Genomic DNA, 27,158 nt, shown 5'->3' on the forward strand with positions numbered 1-27,158 from the left:
CCCTCCATCCATCCATACGTCCATCCTGTATCCATCCATCTAGTTACGTGGAAGTAACTGCAGCATAGAGAAGTGGACTGAAGGTTCACTAGCAGTCGACAGAAGAAGGAACGACTGTTTGCCTCCAACCGTTTCCGCGGAAGCTGCCGGCAAAAGAATGACATGTTGTGGCTCTGTACCGGGCGTGGTGGCAGTCGAGACGTTGTTCAACAGCAGTGGGCGTTGCAGTGCATGCTCAATGAATACCTTAAGCTAATAATTGTTTAGAAACAACATGCTGTCACGCATTTACTGCTTGGCTTTATGACCATCTCAGCATTCCACGTTGACCGGTTTGGAGGCGGTCTGCACGACCTAGGCATGAATTACTAAAAAAATTGCATGATCAGGAAAATCTTAAGTTAGGCCACCTAAATTAGTAATTCAAACTTGTCAAATGGCTAAATTCTGTACCCTGTTGAGAGGATCATCTACAGTAAATTTTTACATCACCAAGACCCTGTCAATGACCCTTCATGAAGAAGTCGTGCGAGACAGGAAGGCAAAACCACCTGAAAACAGTACAAATCAAATTAACTGGGGATCAGTAATCATACAGCCATTTAAGGCATGTCACTGTTGTGGCACCACAAGAAGCATTGGGGGAAAGGCAGTTGTTCCTCCTGCCAGTGCTGGCAGTAAACTGTCAATCACGATGTTGATGCATACCAGCAACCATTTATGGCGATAGAAAATTTTCTGTTCAGAATGAGTGCATAAAATTGGCATTTACTTATGCCTTCTCTTAAAAAAATGCTAGACCCATGGAATATAATGACAGGTAGTTCAATCCTTCCACAGCCGAGAGGTTGAATAGTGTGTAAACACATCCACGTCTGGTAATGACGGTCCCAGTTGTGGCGGAGCTCCATTGTCAACTCAGAGTACATCAGTCCCTCCTCTGAGCACACGGCCAGAGTGTGTAGACCCTGGCTATGGGGTATAATCCATTGTAGGTCAAAGGTGCTCAAGAAATTTATAACTCACAATCATTTGCAACATTGAGCAGCCTGCTCAAGATGACTGGTAACACCTCACTACTGAGGGAGAACTGAAGCAGGCCATCTTATGAAGGGCCAGCTGCACTTTCGAATCCATCCACCATTAAGCAATTCAGGCAATTGTTATACATCAGAAAATAGATGCACAACTTTCATAGAGAGGCCTTTCAAACCCGAAACAGGAGGGAGATTTGTAAGTCCCGATTTGACCTGAACATACCTTTCTAGATACCACGTGAACTTCTTGGTGTCATTTAAAAATAAATGGGCAAATAGTTACCCACTAAGGCAATTAATGCACTTTAACAGTGGATGTGGACTTTAACGAATTCCAGGGGTGGTGTCTGCTGACCATCAGACAGCCCATCTACTTCATAGTCCTTAAGGGGTCATTTCAAACACCTGGCCCTTGAATCACCGGTGGCCCAATTTCTTCGTAGCTTATATGAACGTAACTACGTAAGTTAAAATGGCTTGTTAAAATCAAACGTGTTTTTCAATTCACTTAATTGTTTCTGTATCACAACTTTTATTGAGATACAGACGAGTCTTTACCCTCCTTTTTTATCGCCTTCAGAAATTGCCTTTAGCATAACTGGCAGGGCTGTTTTTAATCATTTTTCAAGTGTCATAAAATTTTAAAGATGCCCAATTCCTACTCATTCACGTAATCGTAAAAAAATTGTAGTGGTTTGTAAAGGACTCGATATCTTGTTTAACTGTGTGTTGATAGTACGTAGGCACTTCAATCTCCGCAGAATTCACTTCCGCTCTGCGGCATGGCCATGTCAGTGGTCCAGCCCCGGCTCTTCAGTAGGTCAGTAAGTTGTTGGTTCTTCCGTGCCATGTTGACCTCTTAGAGTTTGCGTAGAGAAGATCGGGGCAGCTATTAGCATGCCCTGAGGTCCTTGACTGCCAGTGACATTAATTGTCAGCGCACCACACAAGCAACACCGTTAGCTCAAAATTTTGAAGAAGATTTCCTCACAAATGCAACCTCCGTAGTCTTTTCCAAGGTCATAATAAAATGGAGTAGTATGGAAGTGTTTGGACGCCTTGTTTGCTTGTGTGACACAGTAGGTAGGCTCTTCTTTCTCCGCGGTATGTCCTTTGGGCCATGTCAACAGCTCCAGACCTCCAGCTTTCCTGTGCTTTAGTAAGTTGCATATTCTTACGTATTACTTTGATTACTAACATGGAGTGGAGCTGGGAGGCTGTTATTATGCTCCGAGGGCCTGGAGTGAAGTGACCCCTTGAATGAACGCAAGCGGTGAAACAAACTGCCGGCTTGCTGTTGACATTTTGGAAGGGCATTCGGTTCCTACATAAATCCCAGCAGTTAAGAGCAATTAAGGAAAAGGGAATTACTAATTCTTCTCTTAACTTTTAATGATTTTCCACAATTAGGTCTAGGCAAAAAAACAAATTTTTAGGGAACTTTGAGTTGAAAGGAAGTAAATCAACACTGTTTGTATTCTGCTAGTACAACGTGGAAGTACAAATTTTAATGGATGGGTCGCGGTCATGCTTTGATCATGTTTCAGGAAAAACAGGCGCAGAAAACTAGTAAACCCAAAATTTTGCGCGAAGCCCTATTTTGTCTTTTAAAGGCTTCATTCCTGCTTATGAGAGACGTGTGCCAAAGGGCCCTCGAAATGGCACTGCCTTTTGGCGATGACACATTAGGCAGGTGGGTGGATGTTATTGAAGCCAAGGCAGAATGCAATTGGCAACAGGCCTCTACAGAGGCACTGGGTGATGCAGCTTCATAAATAGGCTTACTTTTGTGCCAAAAAACCCATGAAATGTGACTGACATGCGGGATCCACCTCCCAGGCATCATGCAACTATGATCGAAGCCTTAACAACCAACCACCTGCTCGACTAACCTTTTTTTGATGACCATTGTCGTGGAGCGCTTGAAAAGGGCCTCGGGGATGCTGATACTTATTGAAGCAATCGTTATGTTTCCCTAATCTTTTTTTTCCAAAAATGCTAAGCAGGGGGTAAGGTGCGTCAAGCCAACCATGCATCTAACCTCTCAATCTTGTCACTTCTTTATGCAAAGGGCATACTTAAACTTGTAGGGGTAGAAGTAACAGAGTGGTGATAGACGCTTGACATGCCAAAGAAATGAAACCCAAAATGTACCGTGAATACGATGAAATACTGCCTTGGCAGTAATTGCTGCGACTTCTTTGGAGGTCATTTCTAGAGGTCACAAGGAGATATCACAAATGATTTGGCAATTTTACGCAAGATTATCTACACTCTTCATTTTATGATCGTAAAAAACCAATCATTTTGAGGTACAAAGGTTTTCTTCTTCTATGCCAGTGGATAAATTGACACGTTTGGTGTGGCAATGAGTTTAACCTCCCCAATCACCATAATATTTTCAATTCATCACTTCCAACAGAATTGTACCATCACGTTCTGTTTAATTTTTCTTTGTAAAAGTAGTAAATAAAAGATCTACCAAATATTAAGGCTTAAAGTAATCAGAAGTTGTTCTGTTACAAAAAATCATCTTCCAAGGGACTGCTTCACAATCGACAGTTAGTAATGCATAGAGATCATTTTCTTCTTTCAGGTGTTTTAAAAGGCATAATTTTGAAGGAAAATACGCAGAAGAGTTGACAGGCTGCCAATGGAGATGACATGGACGAATTGCGGTTACCCCGATCTCCCCGCCCACGGATGGAAATCGAAACTGTGTGGATGGTAGAGCCCAAATAGAGTAAATTTCATTCCCTTGCAATATATTTCAGTGGTTGCGTAAAAACACTATACCTAAAGTGAAGTAAAAACTCCGGGTGGTGAAATTGCAAGCCTTTTTGGCGATTGATACGAGTGTGTGTGTATGTGTGTGGCACACATTTAGGCTTCACGAGAGTGGTGACACTCCATAACTCAAAGCAAATCTACACTCTTGTTTTTCGCGTGTATCCCGTTGGCCTTGAGAATATGTTAAAAAAATAATGTCGAATGGTTCATTAAGTGGTGGCCCAGACCACTTAAGAGGGACCCAAATAAACGAGCATTGTAGCCGGTGATCCTGAATGCTGGTGTTCATGATCACCTCGACGATTCACCACCAAATCCCCACGTCTTTTGCTCATTTAAACAAGGCAACAAAGGAAAAAGAGGGACTTGTTCAATAAAAAATGAAGTTTGTAATTACTATGGAAAGGGAGGGGGTTCAGAAGCATTCACTATCTTAAAGGCTTTTGGGAAGTAGAATTTTTGGAGAAAAAGGAGGCATACTACTTGTTTTAAATGACACCTTACTAGCCTGGCCCAGAAAACAAGTCACAGACGTTGGAGGTGCAGCCTGCGAGAACTGAAGTGTCTGTGTATAGTTCGATACGCAGTCAAACAAAATTTCATGTTACCAGGCAAGCGATCGCCAAAATCGGCAATCCTTTGCAGCCTCTACGGACCGGATGAAGGCTTTGTGATGAAACGCCACTACCTATGAAATGCTTTACCTAAAACACGAGATAGATGTAAATTTAAGGCATTTTATTTGTTTAGGTATACCTTGATCCACGGAAAATACCACCCGTATGCCCACTTGTCAAAAAAGACATCTATTTCCTCTAAAAGGTCCTAAGCAGTGGTGATTACGTTATTTACCCGCTTGTTCATTCATTCACTTATCACTTCACAATCAATGCGGTCAAGATATGTAGCCAAGGTCACCTAAGCCGGTGTTAAAACCTTGTCACCGCATGGCCCATTCCCATTGGCAAGTGGGGGGGGGGGGGGGTGGGAATGATCCCGACAGCTCTTCCCCGGTTAACCAATCGCAGCCTTGCGCCCGCCTGTGCATTCGTCATTTGACCTAACCAGAAGTTTTCGCATCTTTTTGCTGTAAGGGTAAGGTTTTGGGATGTATCCACTTTTTACCAGTGTGTGCTACATGTTTCATCGAGGTTGTTACCTGCACACACATTGCATACTCAAGCCCACATCACATTGATCACCAGAGGACCAAAATTTCACACACTGCAATGAAAGTGACGGAGAGTGCGGGTGCTTATGCTTGTGTTTTACTGCTTGTTTAAGGTGATTCTCTTGGAGATTGCTTCATATTGCTTGATTTTTTGTATAAGCAGATTAAATCACCTTCTTTCCTTTCACTCACTCCCTCACACGCCCATTGACTGCGCTTAAGCGTTTATGTGAAGGCGAATTGAATGAAACGGTTCCAAATTAAATTGCTTTTATTACTTTACTTGCAGCCCCTTGAAAAACTCACACCTTTTTCTTCTATTTTTTTGTAGGGGTTCGGGTTCCTTAATACTCCCAACGGTGAGCTGAATTTGAGGATGTAGGTGTTGAATCATTTACTGGACAAATTGTAAACACAACACTTGCTATTTAAAGCACTTGATTGAGGTGTGGGTCGAATTTACGCAATGGATTCACCGGAACTAACTTTAATTGTAGGCTAGCCACTGACCAAACATCTCTGTGTGGCTCATTTTTTCCTTTAGCACTGGAAATTGCATCATAAAAAGGGCGCACATCAAGTGACTCTCTTCGTTAATGTTTAAGAAGCTTGCCTAGTTCTGTTTCATGTAGTTTAGCTTCATTTGTTCGGGCGCAAACGATAAGAAATTATTGAGACAAAATAAACGTGACTTAGTGTTTAACGACTAAATGAGAAAATGGTTGCATAAGGTTTTTCTGTCGCAACAGCCTTAAAGAATTCGGGTTTTAAATCACGTAGAAAGTCTTTATTGTTTCTGCTTACATAGTTTTGACGAATGAATTTGTAAACATGACTGAGACACCCTAGAAATGCACCAATTTAGCTTAAATATAACCTTAGTTCCATTGCGAAGTAAGAGTAAAAAGGAAAGTAAGGTAGCAAAATCAGACTTCAGTTTAATTTGGCAAAGTCCTAGTAGATAAACACAGTAAGTGACGGTTTACTTGTGTGTATGTGTGTGAGGATGTAGTGTATTATTTTCCTTTTCGAATACAAGGCAAAGGGATGGAGTATGTGAACAAGCTAACAGGAGGGGAGAGACAGAGGGAGCGAGTACAAATGGGCTTCTACTCGCCCAGCATCATACTGCACTCTTTGGCACAGGCTTCGTAGTAATTCTTCTCTGCACGGATCAGATCCAACAGCTGAACGCTCAACCCATCCTAGAATAAGCAACACAGCAAGTCAAGTATTAGCACAATTAAAAGGAACGGATCAGAGACATCAAATGTTGCAAAAGTCACTTACGAATTCTTTGCAAGTCTTCTCAAAGATAGTAAGAGATTCTTGGTGCACTCGATCGAAGTCACTTTCGTCTTTTCGCACCTCGGCCTCCCACTACGAAGAAAAATCGTTAAATTCGAATTTTGCTGTTGACTTAATTAAAGACTCCATTACCTTGGCCTTCTGTTCCGCAGTCTTAGCATTCTTCAATTTAGTCTTGTCAGAGTCCAAATCTAGTCGAACCTCCTCCAGCTTGGTCTTTGCTTTCTAAGTGGGATAAAGAATTTCATCATAAATTTTCTGTATTTCATAGTTAAGAGAGATCAGAGAGGCACAACTTACCTGGGCCTCGCTAAGCGTGGTGTTCAAGAAGTTTTTCAAATCTTCAATGAAGGTGGTATTAACCTCACTATTGAAATTCTTTCTGGCAGTGGCCATACGCTGATGGACATCAGAAGCTTCCGTCAGCATTTTAGCTATAACCGATATAAAAAGGATGGGCAGAGGCAAAAATGAATAGGGTCCTTGTTAAACTAGAGGAGTACATACAAAGTTGGGGAGCTGCCTTTTCTGATTGGGAAGCAACCTGCTCGAGAGCAGTACCCAGTTTGTCGGTAGTAGTAATCTTCTCCTTATTCTTCTGGAAAGCATCCGCGACTTTAGATGCTATAAAAGACAACACCATATCTTAGTAGTAGTTCACAGCTGCTAAGAGAATCTACTATTATGGAAAAAACATGTATATAGAGCAGCAAACCGGACAAACGAGTAGCAAGATATTAAACTAGTTCAGATAAGTAGCACTAACAAAAAATGCTAACCAATGTTGATGTCTACGAATTCCTCAGTAGCGGTGATGATCTTGCTGATCCATGCTTTCATTTGGTCGATCTCATGGATAAGATCTGAGGTTCGGGTAGGATATGAGGTCTTTTCATTCTTATTTACAAGCTCACCAGCCCGCTAGATAAAATTAATTCGTGAAACAAATTTCTTAGTACCTGGGTAAATCTATTGAAAGTCTTAGTAACGTCAAATCCGGACATCTTCTGTGCAATTGAGAAGAAAACGATGAACTAGTTCCCACAGCTTATTTAAATTGATGCCTAGGTCAACTAAGACTATTTAGTAATTAAAACGAACAGGGCATATAATAAATGACTAAAAAACCACTGTCATTGACTTAAACAGCTGCAAAAACATTTTGTGCGTAAAGGACTTGCGCATAAGGCACATAACACACTACCGCACGCATGAATTTCTAATTAATGCTGTAATAAAAGATTTTCAAATTTATTCAGAAGCCAAAGCCGAGTAATGGGAGTTATAAATGCATAAAATACATGGAAACTATTTTAATACTCTAATAATTGCCTTCCAGTTATTTACTTATGCAGCCGTAGTGAGAATTTTTAGAACGATAGGCAATACGTCGGTTGCTAGTTTAGCGGCCTGTTTTAGTAAGGGAACACTTTGTCTTGGCCACTATACCTCGCCCAGAGAGCCGGCCTTTGGGCCATGCCAGTAGTCTATACTCCTTCTGTGGGTTAAATGTATATGCATTCTGCTCGAATATTGTGTACACTTTCGTCCTCAGGGCTCCGTACTGGTGGTAGCCGAAAGCAAATCCAATCTTAAGCGACAATTGTCCTGATTGTTGCCAATATGCTACAAGCACTATGGATATAAGAAGTTTATATGATATGGATGAGAGAATCGCTGATGAACCCAAACGGAAGGATTTTAACTGACGTCTACTCTCGGCAACCATCTTAGTCCCATGTTTTTCAAGAAAGCTAATAACAAATGAAGCTAAGCTAGTCGTAAATTACCCAAAAATGCCTATTTGCAGAGCTTTCCTACTGTACCAGCATAAAGCTGCCTATGAAGAGAATTCATGATGCCCCCTCTACTTCGCGGCTAGCTGGATAGAGCCTAGACGGATATGATCGAGCAGCTTTGAAGTCAAAAAAGTAGCAAGGATAAACAGACGCAAAGCCCTTTCCATGGACATGTGTTAAATTTCGTCCTTCCTCACATTAATCTGCTTTTAGGATATTTTTCCTACGTCTAGTTACGGGCAAAAATGACAGCTAGTATGATCTCCCAAGCCTAAAACCATTTTTTAAAGTGAATGGCGCTTTAGGTGTAGATCAAATGCCAGGAAGGATCAGAGACTCCGTGGTCAAGTATCTCCTTAGTTGCATAGAAATTTAAAGACTGGTACGGCCATCCCGTAGTTGTTCACTCACAGTACTGACTACGTTGTGATGACTAAAGCAGAACGTTAACCAAGGGAAGCGCTAAAGGCTGACACTCAAGAGGAATTGAGGGTTATGTAAAAAGTTGGTTGTCGGATTAAAGGTACGGATGGTAAATTGACATTTTTCTTGGCTGTTGTACCCTGCTGGGTGAGCTAGCCGCCAAGCCACGTCAGTGGACCCTACTCCTCCTGCATGGAAAATGCATGCATAAATTCTGCTTTAGTAATATGTGCACCTACGTATTTATGGAAGTCTCGGGGCACAAAACGCATATTAAGATGGGGTTCCTTATGTTGACGTACTTGCCATGTTTTGGATGATATCAAAATTGTTGACCTCATGCGAAGCTATCACGATTTCTTCTGCTGCTGTTTTTTTTATTTAGGTAGTAGCCAACCTTAAATGGCTTCTAGTTAACTTCAATAATTTGGCATTAGAATCTCATTGCTAGTTTAGCGAAAGTTTTCGTGAATCGCCAGTGAAAATTTTGCACTAGTTCGTTGTTAACAAGTAATTCATTTAAGTACCGGAGTATTACTCGTTTTAATTATTCACTTGTCCACATAGTTTGTTCAGTCATTTTAAGGCGAAATTAGGAAATGGGTGTAGGTGTTGCGTGGTTGAGGCACAGAAAATCAAGCAGCATATAAAGCAAAGTGGTGAACAGCGATTTACTAGAATCATTATACAAGAAATATGTGGCCAGCGCTTTTGGCAGTTTTGATGTAAGATTGAAGTTTCCTCACCCTGTAGCTCTGCGTATGCTGTGTGGTGCGGAGATAGTCTTACATTAATTGATGAGTGTGATTTCATCCCAAAACTTCCGAATTCCAACGACTGGGATTTTGTCATTCAGAATCCATACAAGGTAGAAATTGCGTCTGTTTTTGTTACCCATTTTAGGGTGTGGTTGAGGTTTTGCGATCGCCAACAAATAAATTTCAGGTTCTCCTTAATGCCTCATTTGAAGAAAACCATGATTGGGGCTTGTATTACACGCTTAGAACAGGAAGCAATGAAATGTTTCTGCAGCTGGTAGGTTTTTCAGTGTTAACCGAGCAGGAATTTGCCCTTTAACATTCAAACCTGTGCCTGCTGGGTACTGAATTTAAACCTATCACTTTGTAAGAAATTGTGTCGTCGTTTGTTGGTCATACCATTATTAACTCTTGTAACAATTTCTTTGTTCTCTACTAACGTTCTGTTTTTAACAAAAGTCCACCAGGGTGGTTCAGCAGCGGGTCTACACGGACACCGAGGAAGACACTGTGTATTTGCAGCTCCTTCTCATCACCATTGCCTCATTGGTTTTAGTCGTCTTTGTTGTCTCCATCATTTTTTCTTGTTGGTGGATTAAAAGCCGCCAGGAAAATCTAGAGCCCGGTGAGTACGTTTTCACCCCGTCTTCATGTATTACATCCTACCAGGATTACAGATATTTTTTGTGCTCGGCCAACAAATCAACTTTCATCTCAAGCATCTTTTTTCGAAACTTGTGGTGAAAGAGGCTACTGACCGCATTAGGGTTTTGTCTGGACACGAGTTTACTTTTTTTTTTCTTTGAAACTTAAAGGGTAGACTTGACTTGATGTAGGATATTTTCTATCTTAAAGTCGCTGTTGAATGAGAGATGAAAGACTAAATAATTTCCTGGAATTATATATAATCCAAGCAAACAAATGTATGAAGTGCCCAATTGCTTGTTCAAATATTAGCTGACTACAAACACATTTATTTTTCTATCGATACTTTAATTTCCATCTGTCTAATCAAACCAAGGCTTTTTCAACTACCACTGTTATTATTTATTTACTTCATTTTCTGGCGAAATGATTTTTTGAGGAAGCAGAATTTAATTTACTCGCATTTGGGGTGTCATCGCACTACCCACTTGGCTAAGTTGAGGACGACCCTTCGTTTCAAAATAATTGTTAATGCGATTTCGCCACTCCTCAACCAGTCAACTTAAGATAAATTCTAGAGCCAGAAGCCTTCCTCCCGTTAGCGTCTTCTTGAAGCATTTATAATTACTCTGGTTTCTTGTTGAATCCTGTTTATTTCTCCCAAGTCTTTCAAACGTAATCTGTTCACTCTGACGTAAAGTAGATGCTTTGTCATGGAAAGGTTGAGCGAAATCACCTTTTAGTAATGAGGGTGGATGTCAAGTCCAGTGGTTTCTGTTCTGCCTTTGGTAGATGGGTACTTTTTTAAAAAAGAAATAAATTATTAATGCCTAGCTTATAAAGCGCGATTTTGCCTCAAGTTCCGTGCTACGTAGATGCCTCAGAAAAGGTATGTTTTCGTTGCAGCATGAAATCGCATGCCTTTGCATGACTTGTACAAACGTACCTGTTATAAAGTGCTTAGTTTTATGAGTAGACCCTGTTTTACACTTAAACTTTGCATCTATTTCAAGCATTTCCACTGGAATTTTTCAAGTTCTCATTCGATCTCATTCATTTTTTTAACATTCGTCAAAGCCGGAATACGCAGAAATTTGTCGTCTCGATGGAAATGACACATTGAACGCGGACGGTGAAATTGAACTAATTTCACTGGGACAAAACATTTTCAACTCATATGAAAACGACACTGTCAAGGTGGGTTCCTATACTTCTCTGATAGCAACTATTTCTTTACTCATCAAGTTAAGGATGTTTCGAACTGAGCTTTTAAAATGGAAGTTATGTCGTTAACAAAGTAGCAAGGTAATTAAGTTGTTATATGCATTCAAATCTGGTCGCACTATATTACTGGTTACTATTTTAAAGGTGTCATTATAATAAGTGCGATCAGTCAGCGCGGTTTTAATGGCCCTTTTGTTGTGAATTTATGCAGATTCATCCACTCATAGTGGTTTTACTTCTTTGGCCTTTTAACACGGTATCTAGTTAGCCAAACAGGATTGCACCGCTGCTATTGTAATTCTAAATGAGATTTGCGAAATGCTGGTGCGGAAGCAGCTGTATTAATAGCATACAAAGAGTAAGAAAACTACCGGCCTAGGTGACATGAACGGAGGTCCGCCAAGTTGCCTAGACGGTGCAAAATGTTTAGCAATCACCTGAAGGCTTTACTTCCGCTACGTTCAACAAAATAAGAACCCAGTCCATTAATTAGATGGGGCTTAATTAATGTTAATAGTTTCATGGCGTTCAAACTTGAATTTCATTCCTCCGCCATAAAATAAGGATGCTACTTCGTCATCCCTGCGCCCAAGTGTGCCCTGTTATTACTTTTAATGGTCGGGGCATTTTTTGTGAACTGTAGGGAAACTTGGCTGTGTGTGAGTGGAAAGTCATGTTTGTTGAGCGTAGTTTCTTGTTAAAAATGAAGGCGTAGGACCCAGGGATATCTACCTGTACAGAATTTAAGCACAGTGTGATAGCAAGCTTAGACGGTCGGTAGTAGGGGATTCGTTTGCCGTGAACGTTCTGGAGGCTGTTACCTATACGTCTTTAGGTTACTAAAAATTTTCATAATTTCAAAATCCCCATTTCAACTTCACCACTCCGTATAACCACCAAAACAGTTTCTGTCGATCATTAGTTAGCTGACCAGAGGAGTAACTCATGACATTTAAATATCAAACAGATCAGGTGAATTCTCTTCTCGATTGCCTTCCAGAGTAAGGTTACAGGTGGTGAATATACCACCTTCACAGCGTTGGCCGGTTCAAAGGAAAGTGCCGAGGAGGGAAGGGAAGGTACTATGGACGGTGCCAAACCGTCAACAGAAGCCAACGCCACTTTGCCGGGCACGACACACACCCTTCCACGCTACAGCATTGCGGGAAACAACGGAGCAGGAGGTAGTGGTGCTGCAGTTATTGGGGTTCCGCCCTCCATCATTTCATCCACAGTAGCTTCAACGGTGAATACGTTTGGAGCGTCCCTTCCACGGATGTCTGGTGTGGAGGGCGTTGGAATGACCGGTGGGTTGATTGCTGCTGGAATTCTGACACTATTTTGTAAGATTTTTGGAATAAGACTGAGAAGGCGCCAGTTTTGTGCTTAGTTAATGACCACTTCACCACAAGTTGCAAGTTTTGAATTCGTGTTCATTTCGTGGGATAAGGATTGAAGGAAGAAGTTTTTCTTCGTAATGTAGTTCCCCATATATCCTTTGAAAGGGCGTCTATGGTCACTTTTCTTCCAAATATTTTGAGGGATTGAGTCGTTGATAGCGAAGGGATGACAAACATCTTTCGTGACTAGGATAATTATTCAGATTTCCCATCCTGTTCCTTGCGCCCTCTCTGGCTGCTCTTCTGCGCCAACCAAGACAACAACATTTGTATGCATTGAGATTAAGTGTGAAGCGGAAACTGTGTTAAATTTTCATCGAAAGCGTTGGATCACATCAGCTTTCATAGGTCCGCATGTCATGTCCTGTTTTGTGTAATGAATTGGAGGTATTCACTTCTCCCGCTAGTCGGTTTTGTGGGAAGGTTTGTTTGTCAGCAAAACTATTCCCCAGACGTCAAAATTCAAGCATCACTTCGGCGCTTTATTTCGCCTTCCCTTTTTCTCCTCACTTCTTGCACAATTTAATGTCGACCAACTTCACCTCCGTGTTGCGTTATGCCCTTGAAATGTGTGGATGACTTATGATCATGGCACTATTCGAAGGGGGTTATGATACATTCCTTCTTTAATCTTTACTTTGTGGTCTTGCACTATTTACCAACTATTGTGCATAGCTTGAGGTAAGATTATCTTTAAGTCGTTAGTGCAGTTTTTAAGGTGCTTCTTCCTTAGGTCTTCGCAGTTGCATAAGGCAACTTTCCGGCCCTTAATTACCGGACGTTTTGTGGCAGTCTTGTGAGGTTAGAATAGCCCTATTTTGCTTGGTGACTATCGGTAACCCGTGGAGAAAGTGAACCAAACCTCTACATTAGGTTTAGTAGGTAATCTAAGTTAAAGTTTCACCTTTATTTCTTTCTATATGAAAGTATTTGTGATGAAGCAGAGGCAAGTTAGTTGACTTAATTTACTTTTACTTATGAGCCTTGGAAGTGGTGGCTCTTTTGGGGAGAAGTTATTGCGTACCGTAATCTGTCAGGTTTTGGTGGGCCCCACTGTGGCAGTGGGTAGCCTTAAAAGTGCTGCCGTCTTCCTTGTCTGAGCTAGCTAGTGTTCGAAAACCCATTTTTTGCTAATATTTGACCAAATATCCGCATTTACCAAGGGATTATTAAAATGTAAACCTAGGAAATTGAGAAATACACCCGAGGTTTGCCACCAGATCAGGTGATTTTACTCACATTCAGGGAAGCCTCGGTTGCATAACACTTTAAGAAGCATCTCGTCAAAAACGTCCAGTCATGAAACATTGTATTTAATTGCAAATCCTACAATGAACTCTCCAAAGTTTCCTGCGATGAAATGCTCTTCGAAATAGGCTAGAACGATTTTGATATTTGCCTTTACATTCCTCGCCGATCCGACAACTAGATAGGGGCAAGTGCTAGGTAGTCGCATATGCTAGCTTGGTTTTTTTTTAGATAAACGTTAGGTAACTGCAGAAAGTCGCTTTGGATAGTGGATTCGTTAAAAGTATCACCACTAGCATCTACAATCCTTCCCCATTGTGAACCACAAGTTAACTTCGGACTCAATTTTTATACAACGAGTCTTATTTCTAGAAGTTAAGACAACCACTTTGAGGGATTTCATTAATTGAACACAGGGGACGTGGATAAGGTGGTATTTCCCCCTCCCTCTCTTTTGCCCCCAAATTCGGTTTGAGGCTTTGCGTTATCTCGTAAGATTATTTCAGCCTCCTGACTAGTCTTGAGTGTTCAGTTTGTACAAAGTAACCGTGACAAGTATTTTTTCCACTCTTCGCCGGTGAGTACAGCAAACAACTCTCTTTGCACACAAGGCAAGCGTAGCTTTCTGGGGATGAAATGGTGCGTGACTTAGGGGTGTAGGTTGGACGGTGAGTGCATTGTTTGGGAACAGTCAGTGATTTGTTCGTTTGACTGAAGAATATTGCAATACAAAGTCATATTTCGTCGCAAGCCACCTAGTCGGTGAACAAACTATCCAGTTTTAATTTCTCCAATCCCATATTAGATACCACCGCATTTTGTATATTTCTCGCCATCTGGTTCACTCCTCTTGGGCATTTTCCGAAGAATTTCTTGAAAAATAGCCTTTCTAGCTGTCGTTTACAACCTTGCTTTCTTTCAATAAAAATTTCAGGTCTGAAACTTGGGCAATCCTCTACAACAGGAAGAACGCGCCATATGGCGAAGGAATTCCTGGACGAATCGGTATTGAATACAGCGGCCCGCAAGTTAAAGGGATCCAACGAACAAACCATGCGACGTCCACCGCTGTCGAACATAGTCTCAACTGCTGGCACCGCCAGCACAGCACCGCAACAGGTCATTCTTCTGCCCGCGGCTTCCACGGGAACTGCTGGGGGTGAACAGGCGTTCCTGCTGGCGTCGACTGCTGGTGGGTCCGCAGTCCTCTTCCCTCTTCTGCTATTACTTCCACTTAAGCGTTCTTTGGGTATTATCCACGGCGAATTGTTCAGTGGTTATTTAGTCATGTGTAGTTTCAAGTGGACAGATGGGTGGGTTAATGTGTTTGGCGTTTCCCTCTAACATTGTTTTTAGCCTGTGTGCCCTATTTGCACAATAAAAGTGGTCAAAGCGACCATTAACAAAGTTGAATTAGTAGGCGCCTAACTTTGGTGCTTACCTATTTACAGTATTTGGGCTTTCGGCCAGACTCCAAGGTAAGGACCTTTTGGTCCACCACCTGGGCCTCGACTTTTCAACGGTGGTGATCCGTTTCCGGTTGTTTCCACGGATTTGAGAAGAGACCCACGAAATTTGTTACATGGACCGAGTGGCCGAAAAAATTGGTTTTTGGGGTAGTTTGCTGTAATGATCTTGTGTGACTAGTGGGCGCTTATGAAATTAGTGACACCTGATGGATAGAGGTACGTTTAGCGGTGTAGTGCTCGTTACTGTGGTTCCTACTACTTTGCGCTCCTTTTGAATCCGCGTGTCATTAAGTGTTGATTGAATTTGCTGTGAATCGGTTTGGTAGGCACTCTGAACTGGCTTTGGATGAGTTCCAGGTCTCCGATACTGGTGATGCAATTTCTGTAGCATTTAAAGGTGTGGCAGAAGAACATTGTGTCTAGAAGTTGCTTAAACGAAGTCGGATGCATCTCTGTTACAATTTGCTATGTGTGTATGTGGACGAGGATTCTGTCGACTTCCCAAGCGGAGTAGTCTAAGAAATAGCCGGTTGAATAAGTTCGGGGTGGAGGCGGTGGGCTTCGGCATGTGCGTACGTTACTCTTGGTCGAATGCTGGAGGCTGGTGGTGCCTCCACTCTCGTATTTTCACGGGAATTTGCTTGGCTTTTTCCAACCAGAGGAGGTGAACGAGGGTCCTACTTCAGGGGCGTTCTACAGTGTTCGAGACTTACACAGAAAGTGAAACTTCTAGGGAATCGGAACAGGATTGTTCTCTGGGGTTGTAGGCGTTCTCGATAGTTAAGATTTGGAAGATCCTTATTCTTGAATAGAATAAATTGGCTAACCTAGCGTTCATTTAATTCTTTCCTGGCAATTTTTGACCGTTTTCATATGCAAGTAATTCGCACCGATTAATAAATGCAGGAATACTCTACAAACGGAAGTTTTTGGTGCAATGTTGTGGGTTTATTTTGTTAATATTTGCCTCTCTCTTCCTTATTCCCGCTACTTATTAATTAGATGGAATAATGCGACCCCTTTCACCGATTCGCGTTGTGGAGGCCATTGAACCCTCCGCCTCGGTATTGAACCCTTGTGCGATTCACCCCGCCGCGGGTACCGCTGCTGCAACGCCGGGAGCGACACTGTTCGTTCAGGTCGACTCCACGCAGACGCCAGTCGCCAGTACAGAGGTCAGTTTAGCGCCGGTCAATGTATATCACCCTACCAGACAACCATTTTCAATTTCGACATAAGCACATTTGCTTTTCGTTCCATCGGACATTTGAAGCATACTGTTGAAGCTACTTTTATTCGGCGAGAAAAGTGCAAAAATAAAATAAGGGCGTTAATTAAGTCAATCGGGTCTTAATTGACAGTCTCTTTCTCCTGTTTTCTTCATCATTTCAACAGAGGTGGAGCAACCGTCTAGAAAAGATTAGCCATTTATCTCCAATGCGCGGGGTGTTTATAGGGCATTTATCTGAACGAATAAATGGATAAGTTTTTTCCTTTTTTAACAAGCTTCAACGCCTCAGTCCTTCGCTACACACCACTGCCAGTGGAGTGCCAATCCTGACGGACGAATTTCTTGCTGAAATGGCCGCCTGTCCACAACACAGCTACCTCCTGCGTCAGCAGATGAGCACCACATTTGAGGCCTCTCCACCAATCGCTGCTGTCACTGCTGCTGCCGCTACCCCGGCGACTAGTAAGTCCGCACCTGCAATGCTATCAATCCAAATACTCCTCACCCATACACCGCGTTCTTTGTTCTTTCACCTTGACAGATATTGTCGGCGTGTCAGTGGACCCCACGGCAGATGTCACGTATCCATTCGAAGCACCACCGGTGAGGCTCGTCTTTTTTTACTAGTTATGAAATTTATGATTTAATGAATCGGTATCGCTTTAGTGCTTTTCTCCAACTGTTCCCCACCCTTGTAATAAATATTCTGATGGAAACAGGGTTATGGTCGATTTTTATCAAATTAACATATTTATGCCACTCATCGCGAAGTCTTGGATACTTTGAGATTTTCTGGTAATGACAGTACTGCACTTGAAGGCCTTTACAAGATCTACGAGTCTGAAAGTACTTTTTTACCTAACCTATAGCAAGGCTAGGAGGTTATTGCTCTTTTCAGGCTCAGTTGAGTCCGTGCCGCTGTTCTGAAACCCGAATATTGCGGGACTGAGGGGGCTGTAATGTACGGGCTGATTAGGACATAAAAGTGTAGTAAGAACGGCATTAGGTATTTTCTTAGATTTCAGAGCTAAAACTTTGCAATAAAGTGGAATTTGCAGTTAGTTTCTATTTCGTTAGGAAGGCTTAGAGACTGTAATTCAGAAATTGGCCTTTTTGCGAACTTATTTGACTCCCCTATTGAGCAGGTCTTTGGCAACATGGGAATGCATCCCATCTTGCATCAGTCTACATAATATCTATGCGTCAGTCCAGCTCCTTCAATTCTGATCCAGTGGCATTATTGGGAATAGCAGGGAAGTTAGAAGCTGGGATTCATGTTGACCATTTGATTAAATTTCACCACTTCTTTTGCGAGCTTTACCAAATACCGTTGCGCCACAGGGACCGCCTTTCTTGCGTTTCGATGTGCAAACTAACAAATATACGCAGGCACAGACTTTCTTTCCAGCCGCACCAGGAGATTGTAAAAGTCTAGGAGGGCTCATCCACTTCTCGTTGCTAGCCAATCAAAAAGCGTTCGGCTGTAAAACAAGTAATTGCATTTGCTTCTTTTCATTATCTAAAGAATGGTGAGCTTCTGCGACGGCTCATCCACGCAATCTTCAGTTGGATTGCTTTTGTGTTAAGCTATCTTAACGTAGAGGCTGGAGAGTGATTTGTGTAGCGGCCTTGAATCACTACACTTGTTTCTTCGTCCACATCTGTCATTTCCGAAGATACGCGTAACTCATCTAAATCGCGAAATTGGATACTGTGCAATCACTTGTATTCTATAAGGTATAATAAAGAGTTAATTGGTTCCTCAAGGCGCCTGCGTTGAGGCGAAGAAGTCATGATCTCCTAGAATCTTCGGCTGACAAGCCTTCGGCCTCCGGGAGGGACACTGCAGTTGAAGTCGTGGAGGAGGCAAGCCAAACACCCTGTAAACCCTCTGAATCGACCAGTCAGCGACCGGTGAGTATTTACCCGTATTTATGGTGGAAATCTTTTCTGAATTGTTGGTTAACTTGAAATTAAACCTGTGGACGACGTAAGGCAATGAATTTAAATATATGTGGAGATTTTTGAGACCGTGCATGCTTGTTTCCGTCCGAAATGTGTGAGTTTGTATTCTCTGAGGCCAATTGAGTTTATAAGCAAATCACTATTACGATCTATGGTCCTTTTCCAACGCGGTACAAACTCTCACAAAACGTATTAGCTGTGGAGGCGAATAATCTAGCCCACCTTGCCTCAGCTTCCATCTCATTTTTATTTCTCGACTGCCTATTTCCTGTATAATCATACGACTATCGAATGGTAAGGATTGATGATAATCGTCACTTGGCAAAACGGGGTGTTGAGGGTAACGATAGGGCAGTTTCATTCTCCCTTAAGCCTTAAGCGCGAATAAGAGGCTTCGTTATGACCCAGGAATTCTGGAACACTTTAAATCACTTTTACCATCTATGAATATTCAGATGTTTTCGTAGTAAAGTATGCTTTAAAACAGACATTCGTGCATCGGCGAGAACAAAATAAGTTGTTTTCCGTCCCTCCCCCCTATCTCCGCCAGTGGCGACTCTCCTCTTTGATTTAAGTTAAATCCAGCGTGCTTGATATTTGGGTTGTGTAAGGTTTTTCTTTTTGAACTTCTGGGATCATGAAGAGTGATATTTTTCAATTTGAATTTGAAGGTATCTCCAGGCTACTCGGAGACACTTCCCAGAACCATCGGTCGCAGTTCTTCCCATTCCAACAGCATAGAAAGTGAGCTCAATAAACCGGGCTCATCGGCAACCCTTCCAGTTGGCAGTAGTTCAACTGGAGCTCGAAAATCCGCTCTCAAAGGTGCCAGAGGGTCAAAGATCAGCAAACAGTGAGTCCTCAAATGTGTTTTTACTCAAATCCTATTAGTGGCTAGGATTTGTACGTCCTTTATCTCCCTCTTGCATAAGAATTCGCTTCACTGTGCTCAACATCGTGGCGATTTCTTGCATCGTGACGGTTGCTATGGCGACAAAAACGGTTGATAATACTGCTGACGGGGAGGGCGGTGTGCAGGTTATGAATGTGATCCGCTTCCCGGCTACTTCTGTTGATGCAAACTCAACTGAAAGTCTTGGTGGACCACCAGGTGGTCCACAACTGCGAATCACCATCTGGATACCCACCTACTTTAATCTGGGTGAGGCAGAGGTGAAGCACTCCATGGGATCGGATTCGGTGAGCAATAGTACGTTGGGGAGGAAACCACCAAAATCGATTCAATTGTGGCTCAACAGGACCAGTCGAACGGAGGTCCGCCTGGGCCCCAATGTGCATCGGAGTGCTGTGGAAATTTATGGCAAGTTAACTTGCTACTGATTTTATTAAGTAAAAAGTGGAGTTTCAGCACGCTCAACTGTTATAATTTAAAAGGATTTTTCATGAACCCAATCTATGAATGTTGGATTTATTTTAGTAAGTGAACGCGTTCACAATAAATGATAAGAGCAGTTATTGTGCTTGTTAATGACCTTAAAGGGCTATATTTTTATTTACCAGAACCAAATTCCTTCCATTTATGGTGAATAAAGTAGGTTAGGTTTAGTCTAGGCTCAATTTTAGCGGGGACTCCCTTTTTCAACGCATTCGTCGACATGATGTATTTCTCAACTTATTTGTGCCTGTTTTGATTGGTTAGGCAGCAGATTGCGCTTTCTACTTCTACAGAGATATCGATACGGAGATGAATTTACTCTAGGTTATGTGATGAGGTTGATTTTATTTACATCGGTTTCAGTAGAACATTCAATGTAGGGGCGTTTTTCCATGAGCACCAAAAATTAGGTTATTTGATTTACTTTTTTTTACTTTCAATCGAGGTTAGCAGCCCTTTAGGCCTAAAGTGATGCACCAGCGAATTTAAAAAGTACTTCATTAAATTTGGAGCCAAAAGTAGGGTGAACTTTCAAATTGTAATATCAGACGTGCTGTAAAACGTGCACTTAAACTTATCACCTTTACTTAGCAAATAACGTATAAGACTAGTGTGGACTTTTCCTTAGCTGTCAAGTCTTGCCGCTATTTTATTCTGCTTCTCATTGAAACTGAACTCTTGGTAACGTAGCATCTCTGTTTTCTCCGAAGATTACGGGTCTGGATGGAGACCCATCAGAAGGTTGTTAATAGAATTCATTTTAAACGCACTGGGGTGGCCACTGAAACCACGGAGGCTGGCGATTTTGTGTAGTTAATTAAACAACTTCAATAAACGTCACCCTGTTAATTCGTTTACCCCAAATGCAGTCTTTATGGGTGTTTCTGTTGGTGTCCCTATAGGTAAAAGATAACTAACGTATTTTATCATTTGATTTTACACAATTGCATGATTATTATTCGTTAAGTGATCTTTTTTATGACATCAACACATCATTAGGCAAGCTTTAGCGAATGTTCAACTGACAAGTATCATTTGAATCGCTCTTGGTTGTGACATGAAAGCATTGAATTCTCCTTTTTTGCGCATTCGGTGCACTTGTGTAGGATTTACATTGTTATTAAAGATTTTGTCACTCACATTCGTAGAATGATTAAGTACATAGCCTTTCCTTTCGCAATTTTTTTGGGTGGGTCTCCTCTTATGCCGCCACAAGCCACTTCTCCTTTGGATATAAGTGATTTCACGACACAATAGTTCCACCACGTGTGGGGACCTAGGTCAGTAGCTTTGTTTTGAGTTCTTAGTTTTTTATTTGACAATGGTGTCAAGTCGATGAGAAATTTGCAGCTTTGCGAGCACAAACTTATTTCACCACTGACAAAAAGCGAATTACACGACTATTTTAATGGTGGATACGAATATCTAAAACAGTGTAATAGCAATGACTGAAAAGTTAAAATGAAGTACACTTTCTGGAACAACATTGCCTCTATTCATTTCGGTAACCATTGCTGAGTCTGGGAGAATGTATGCGTGCTTGTTGGTTGCCTCAACCACGGCACAAACATGGTAGCAGAAAAACTCCCAGTTTGGAGGGGAGGTTAGGTGTACCATGATCATAGAATCTTTTTTGAGCATCCGCTCCCGAGTCGTGGGAGGAATAATAGCCTTGTCAAAAACTTTTCAATCTTAGGCTTGATAAATATATTTGATCTCCGAATGTGGTCTCTCGGATTAGTCATAGCCGTTGTTTGTAATGCTCCAGTCGTTTTGTTGCCTTTGAAACAAGGAAAGTAGTTCTGATGGGTTAGAAGCTGATTTTTTGCTCTTAAACTCGAAAGAAGCGGCAGCCTTTAGCCGAGTCCAAACTGCGAATCTATTGTGCACGGGAATACCTAGTTGAAGTCTTAACTGTACGCGGTTTTCAAGCCTTCCAGTAACAGTTCTACTCTCAACAATGCTATCATTGGCTAAGGTTGGACATTCACTAACTATTGTTACATTGCAGAGCCACAAGTTTCACGTTCATTTCAAAAGAAATGTAAGGGTATGAATGTTTGGAAATGCCAGTTACAAAACGCCCAAATCACTGCCATTAACAATGCTAAAACTAATCCTTTTTGTTTCACTACCTCGAAAGAAACGCAGCTTTTAGGGGTCATTAATAAGTTAGTTAAATCAAGTAATATTCTGCCACCGTTGCGTAGCAACTCAATTGCTTTGTGATTGTCCCCCTAATCCCTTTTGAGGCGACTTGATTTCACTTCTTTTCACTCATGAATACTTGACATGAATGGTCTTATGTGACCGCCACACGTTCTCTACTCAACTTTACTTCAAAAGCTGATGGGATACTTCCTTAATGCCATTAACTTCCATTGTTAACGAGAAGTGCGTTTTTTTTGCACTTCATCTGCTAAAATCTGGATCGCTCGTCTACCAAAGCTAGAGACCTTTCAATAGTTGACGCATTTCACAATCATCTCTGGCCTGCAAACTGCGACGATGAGATTCATCCGTTAAGTACCATTTAAGTTCAAGGGTTGTTTTAATACTGTCACAAATCGTATTTCAGGTGCTTCCCATGAAGATATTAGAACCCAAAACCATTTGTGTTAGCACACACTTTAAAACGGCTTCCCCAAGGTACCTCTTCACTTCACCTTTCAAAGCTGTTTTGCCGCCATTCAGATATTTCCAGACTAAGCTCACAGGTGTCTGGTTTTTTGCTACAGAGCTGCTGAATAAATTCGTCCGGTTTTTCAATAATGGGAATTGAATCTCTCCAGAAAGCTTTATTCGTTGAAATTATCACCATGACAATACATAATCCCTATTTAAGAGGGCAAAAGCTTGAAGAATCCGCGTTTGCTCAACGTTTTTTCTCTATCTCTTTCCTTCCTTTGCCATGTGGTTATCCAACACCAGGAAAGGTAATAAGTGCTTGAAAAGGGCAACATCAAGGGTATGCGGAGAACAAGTGAAGGGCAGTGTCTCCCTCCTCAAAGTGTGATTTGCAAAGAAGTTCCCGCTCATCTTCGAGTTCTGTGGAGTACACCTCAGTCGTAATTTTTTCGTTCCCAGCAAATGAACCCAAGCCTTAGTCTTTCGGAGATTAAATGATGCGTACCTTAGAAGTCTGGGGCAGATATTGAATGGCTCTTTTTAGCACAGGCAATGAGACATTCCTTTGGTTAATGAATATTACATTTCAAGAGCCATTTCAAATCAGGAATCGGTGAACAAATCAACGTGCACGGACCAATTAGTGGTCTTTCAAGCCTACTGCCATCTGTCAGTGTATCTGGGTAGGATTAAGTGCCCCAGCTTCCAGCACTTCCTCTTTCCATTTAATTGTCTCATCACCAACGTTTCACATTTCTGGTCACGGTCATCATTATCTAGTATTCCACGAACAGATTTACTCAATTTTGTGGATGGTGCCTTCTGTTATCGCATGACACCTAAAAATTCTCTACAACAAAGTTGATGAAAGGGTTTTGCAGCTTTAAGACCGGGCTAAAATCGGTTTGCAAAGCAGGAGAGCTCGAATCACATTCGGGTTATTTGACAACTTTTTTCCCGAAGCAGGTAGCGCTCTGTTTGTGGCTGTTGTACAGAACTGGAAATTAGGATAGCTAACAAGCACTGATGTGGCTTCAATGAACTTGCTTTCAGTTGGTTCTCGGGGGTAGCGTTCTGTTAAGCTTTTCAACTACAGATAGTCAGTCGATTCATTTCTACGTAAGCTTTCTTATCCATCACAAATGCATAAAGCATATCAAACCTCCCACCACATTGTTGGCATTGTATCACCCAAGTCTTTCGTAAAGGTGTCAGTCAAACTAGGAACTTTGACCTTACAAAAAATCATTTCAAAGTTTTCTCAATTCAACTGAATCATGCTTGCAGCCCTTCACGTCCAGGTGCCCACCGTGCTCGAGCTCCTCGAAATTGGTCAAGTTTGTGAATAATTCAGCTCAACGCTCTCACAAGAAGACTTCCCCCTAGTATGTATTCATCAGGCCCCCAGAATCTGGCGTTCCGTGCTCTGAACGCCTTTTCATAGAAATAACTAATGTGGCTATGGGCAGACCCATGTACGGTCAGTCGTCTTGAAAACTTTTTTTACGATTCAAATGACTTACTACCAATCGTCTCATTTGCTATTGTACTGTACTGCGCTTAAAGTCCTCGAAGGCTTTACCCCCTCGTTTTAGGCGAGAAACCTCATATTACCTCATGGCGCATGGAGTGTACTGGCACGCTTGTCGCCTCCTCTTAGCGTCGGCAGGGTAGCGCCTTCTTTTGTGTAGTTTCTTCTGACTTAGTCTTATCTCCTACATACCTGGCAATGCCTATGTCAAATCATTTGACCCAATAGCTTCATCCAAGAGGCCAAGGAGGTCACTAAAGTTGAATGGTGTTATGCTTACTCAACGCTTACGCTATGTCACTATTAATGCAGCTGACAGCAAGTTCTGGGCTCTGTAAATTCATCCTCCAAGCATATATTAGGGTTGCATTCTAAACTTGTTTTGCTAACGAGGGCTTGTACTATAGCCGGCTGAGTGGATTAAAATGGGGATCTGTAGTTAGGAAGGCATTTGCGCTTAGGGATGCAGATCTGCTTTAACCTGTCGTTCTTAATTTGATTTTTAAGTTTTGTTTTTGCACATTGTTTTTATTATGAATAATAGCTGGTATGTTGATTCATTTTTGTGACTTTAAACGTAATTGTCGCACTTGTAAATGCTGTCCAAAAATGTGCTTTCTCGAAGGGTCTTGTGTACGTGGTTATTTCGATCACAACATTCTCAATTCTCTTACATTCTGGCTCTTGCAATCTTTTAATATTTGGCATGTATTTCTCAAAGAAATGTATTAAGTTTCTAATGGTTATATACCTCAATTTTTTCATGGAAAAACACTAAAATATTGCCTGGGATTTTAACTGGTTTTCTAAGTGTAATTTAGTGTTTGGGAATTATTTACCTATTATTCCTTTCATAAAACGGATGTCAAGTTGGTCAAAGATTTGCCAGGTTTAACTCTTACATACACAGCAAATGAAATGTAGTGGAGATTTCCTACATTCTTTTCCCACGTTTATTAATTCTGGGATATAGTTATTCTCTTTTGATTCGGAAGTATTGTATGCTAGAATGCAACTTAACCTTATGAAAAGCTAAATTCTTGATGAAGTTTATGATAGGAGGCTTCGATGCCGTGATTGTGAAGGCCTAAATCATACAATGATTGCCAGTTTTTTTTTCACCGGTAAACGTGGATAAAAATCGTCCTAACCGAGTGTTAATGGGGTGTGTCGGGTCTTTTTTGAGGTAGTAATCCACTCCACAGTGAAAGGAGGGCTGGAGGCCTATGGGCACGGTCGTAAGGCGGTTTTTTTGAATGATATGCCAAGTTTACCCCAAGCCTGTGCGGCTTTGCAACCGAGTGAAGCAGATAAGCTTGAATAATGTTCATTTGATTTAACTGTCTCATTATGCCAGGGGAGTTCAAGGCAAGAAAGCGGTCGAGAGCTTATAACTGCTGCCTATATCTTTCCTTTGTTCTGCATTTACTGAGTTTTTTTAGTCATATAACAGTTATGGAGGAAATAATAGTAGTCTTCAGCAAAAAAGACACCTCTTTTCAACACAACACCCTTTTGTTAAGAAATACAAAGCCCTACAGTATTTTTTATGGCTTAACCAAGTTGTCTTGCTGTGTAGGAACAGTATTCAGAAAAAAAAGGAATTGCATAGTAGATGACACAACTTGTAATAAGTGACTTTCTCTTACACATTTTACTTGCTACAGACTGAGATTGCAGAGAATATGAGCGCATGAGATGGTTTCTTGTCAGCCAAGAAACAAAGCCCAATTCTGGCACTTGAAACTGATTAGTAAAGATCTAGATACGGGAATATGAGAAGCGTATTCTTAAACTTACAAATACAGACGTCTTTTGGGCTTTTCGAACTGGTTAACATCAAATGATCACATCAACATCTGTGATGTGTAAACTCTGATTTCTGAAGGTCTCCTACCCCGGAGTGGGAAAATGTTGTAATGCTGAAGAAAGAATAAATTGAATGTGCTCAAAGTCTTTTTGTTAACTGAGAAAATAACGGTCAATCGTTCTCTTGAAGTCTGACATTTGTTACTCTGCAGCAGTCATTCTACCGTTTGCTCACTCCCACCTACCGGAGATTCTGTGCAAAGGGGTGTGTTTCTTGTGCTCATGTAGTTGCAAAAACCATGCTATTGATGTGTCGCACCCTAAATCATTCTTGAGGACGCAGTAAGGCCACCAGTAGAGGTCAGTTATCACCACACAGGAGAATTGGAACACTAGAGGCACATAGAAACCGCTCATTGGCACCAATTGGAAAGGAAGAGCCCGTGTACTTAAACGTAAGATTAAAATACATGGTGTTGTAATGGGGATATCTCATCATTATTTTGTCCGAAGGCATCCAAACTTGTCAGTCCGAACTTTTTATTAAATGGCTTGTCTACTCCTCCAGATGCAGTGGATGCACGATGGATTCAGAGCACCCGCAGTTGTCGACAGCGCTATGTGTGCGATCATTCTTGTGACCCTGGTGCGGGTCATGCGTGCATTTGCCAACGGGGCTACCGACCGGCTGGACCCGAAGATCGGTCGCGTCTCATTGGCTACGGTTCGTGACCCTGGCATAATGGTTGATCTTTTATATCGATACTCATAGGGGTATTGTGGTGGCTTTAAAGATTTTTATATCCTTTATATCCTGATTAGATGAGATTAATTAATGTGTTTATCACTGGAGTTTAATGTAATATCTTGAATCTCAATACTTTCACCACTAGCGTCAAATGTGTGATGTTGGGTTATTTTAACATCGACGCCTGGCTTCACAACTAAGTGATTCGTTCCCTTTATTCATTTTATTGCTAAAAAAGTGTCGCGAACAAATTTAGTTACCGGTGCTTAATACATAAGTAAATGTAGGATATTCCTGGTCTGAAGGTGATTAATTTTTTTTAGATTTTTAGTAGCGGTTGAGATGGTTGTTTCAGTGGTGCAGCTGATCAGTTTAGCAAATCAAATGTCATCCTCACAATTTTTGAAAGCGTCGACCATGTCAATGCCAGCAGCATTTCTTTTCCTCGTTTGCTGGAGGTTTGGGGCTGGATGAGGAGGTGCCCAGGTAGTTAGGTAAAGGGAGGAGGAGAAGGAGGCGAACACTTGCCTGAATGCGTCACACAACCACCTTTTTTGCAGTTTCTTACGAGATCTACC

At 41.6% G+C, this 27,158-nt stretch overlaps 2 protein-coding genes across 2 annotated transcripts in view; one reads left to right on the forward strand and one right to left on the reverse strand. All coding sequences in view use genetic code 11, as the record gives it.

Annotated features, from left to right (window-relative positions):
* Nucleotides 1-6,107: 6,107 nt before the first annotated feature.
* EGR_04939 (Hydatid disease diagnostic antigen P-29) lies at nt 6,108-7,310 on the reverse strand (the record flags this gene model as incomplete). The annotated part of the gene is made up of 7 exons (XM_024494188.1): nt 6,108-6,203; nt 6,289-6,378; nt 6,439-6,531; nt 6,607-6,740; nt 6,814-6,930; nt 7,086-7,227; nt 7,266-7,310. The coding sequence occupies 7 exons, from the start codon at nt 7,308-7,310 to the stop codon at nt 6,108-6,110; spliced, it is 717 nt and encodes a 238-aa protein (XP_024351425.1).
* A 1,914-nt stretch (nt 7,311-9,224) lies between these two features.
* Nucleotides 9,225-27,158, forward strand: part of EGR_04940 (hypothetical protein) — a gene marked incomplete at both ends in the record, with an annotated part of 27,621 nt that continues 9,687 nt past the window's right edge. Inside the window, 18 exons of the mRNA XM_024494189.1 lie at nt 9,225-9,253; nt 9,282-9,396; nt 9,432-9,563; nt 9,746-9,911; nt 9,956-10,053; nt 11,009-11,128; nt 12,156-12,462; nt 14,738-14,995; nt 16,275-16,447; nt 16,779-16,965; nt 17,045-17,106; nt 18,271-18,417; nt 19,140-19,321; nt 19,401-19,793; nt 24,088-24,162; nt 24,199-24,357; nt 26,212-26,287; nt 26,346-26,556. Of these exons, the coding sequence (XP_024351426.1) occupies nt 9,225-9,253; nt 9,282-9,396; nt 9,432-9,563; nt 9,746-9,911; nt 9,956-10,053; nt 11,009-11,128; nt 12,156-12,462; nt 14,738-14,995; nt 16,275-16,447; nt 16,779-16,965; nt 17,045-17,106; nt 18,271-18,417; nt 19,140-19,321; nt 19,401-19,793; nt 24,088-24,162; nt 24,199-24,357; nt 26,212-26,287; nt 26,346-26,556 (2,890 nt within the window). The remainder of the gene's footprint in view (nt 9,254-9,281; nt 9,397-9,431; nt 9,564-9,745; nt 9,912-9,955; nt 10,054-11,008; nt 11,129-12,155; nt 12,463-14,737; nt 14,996-16,274; nt 16,448-16,778; nt 16,966-17,044; nt 17,107-18,270; nt 18,418-19,139; nt 19,322-19,400; nt 19,794-24,087; nt 24,163-24,198; nt 24,358-26,211; nt 26,288-26,345; nt 26,557-27,158) is intronic.

The sequence above is a fragment of the Echinococcus granulosus genome (genome assembly GCF_000524195.1).
Source record: "Echinococcus granulosus chromosome Unknown EG_S00033, whole genome shotgun sequence".
Taxonomy (NCBI): domain Eukaryota; kingdom Metazoa; phylum Platyhelminthes; class Cestoda; order Cyclophyllidea; family Taeniidae; genus Echinococcus; species Echinococcus granulosus.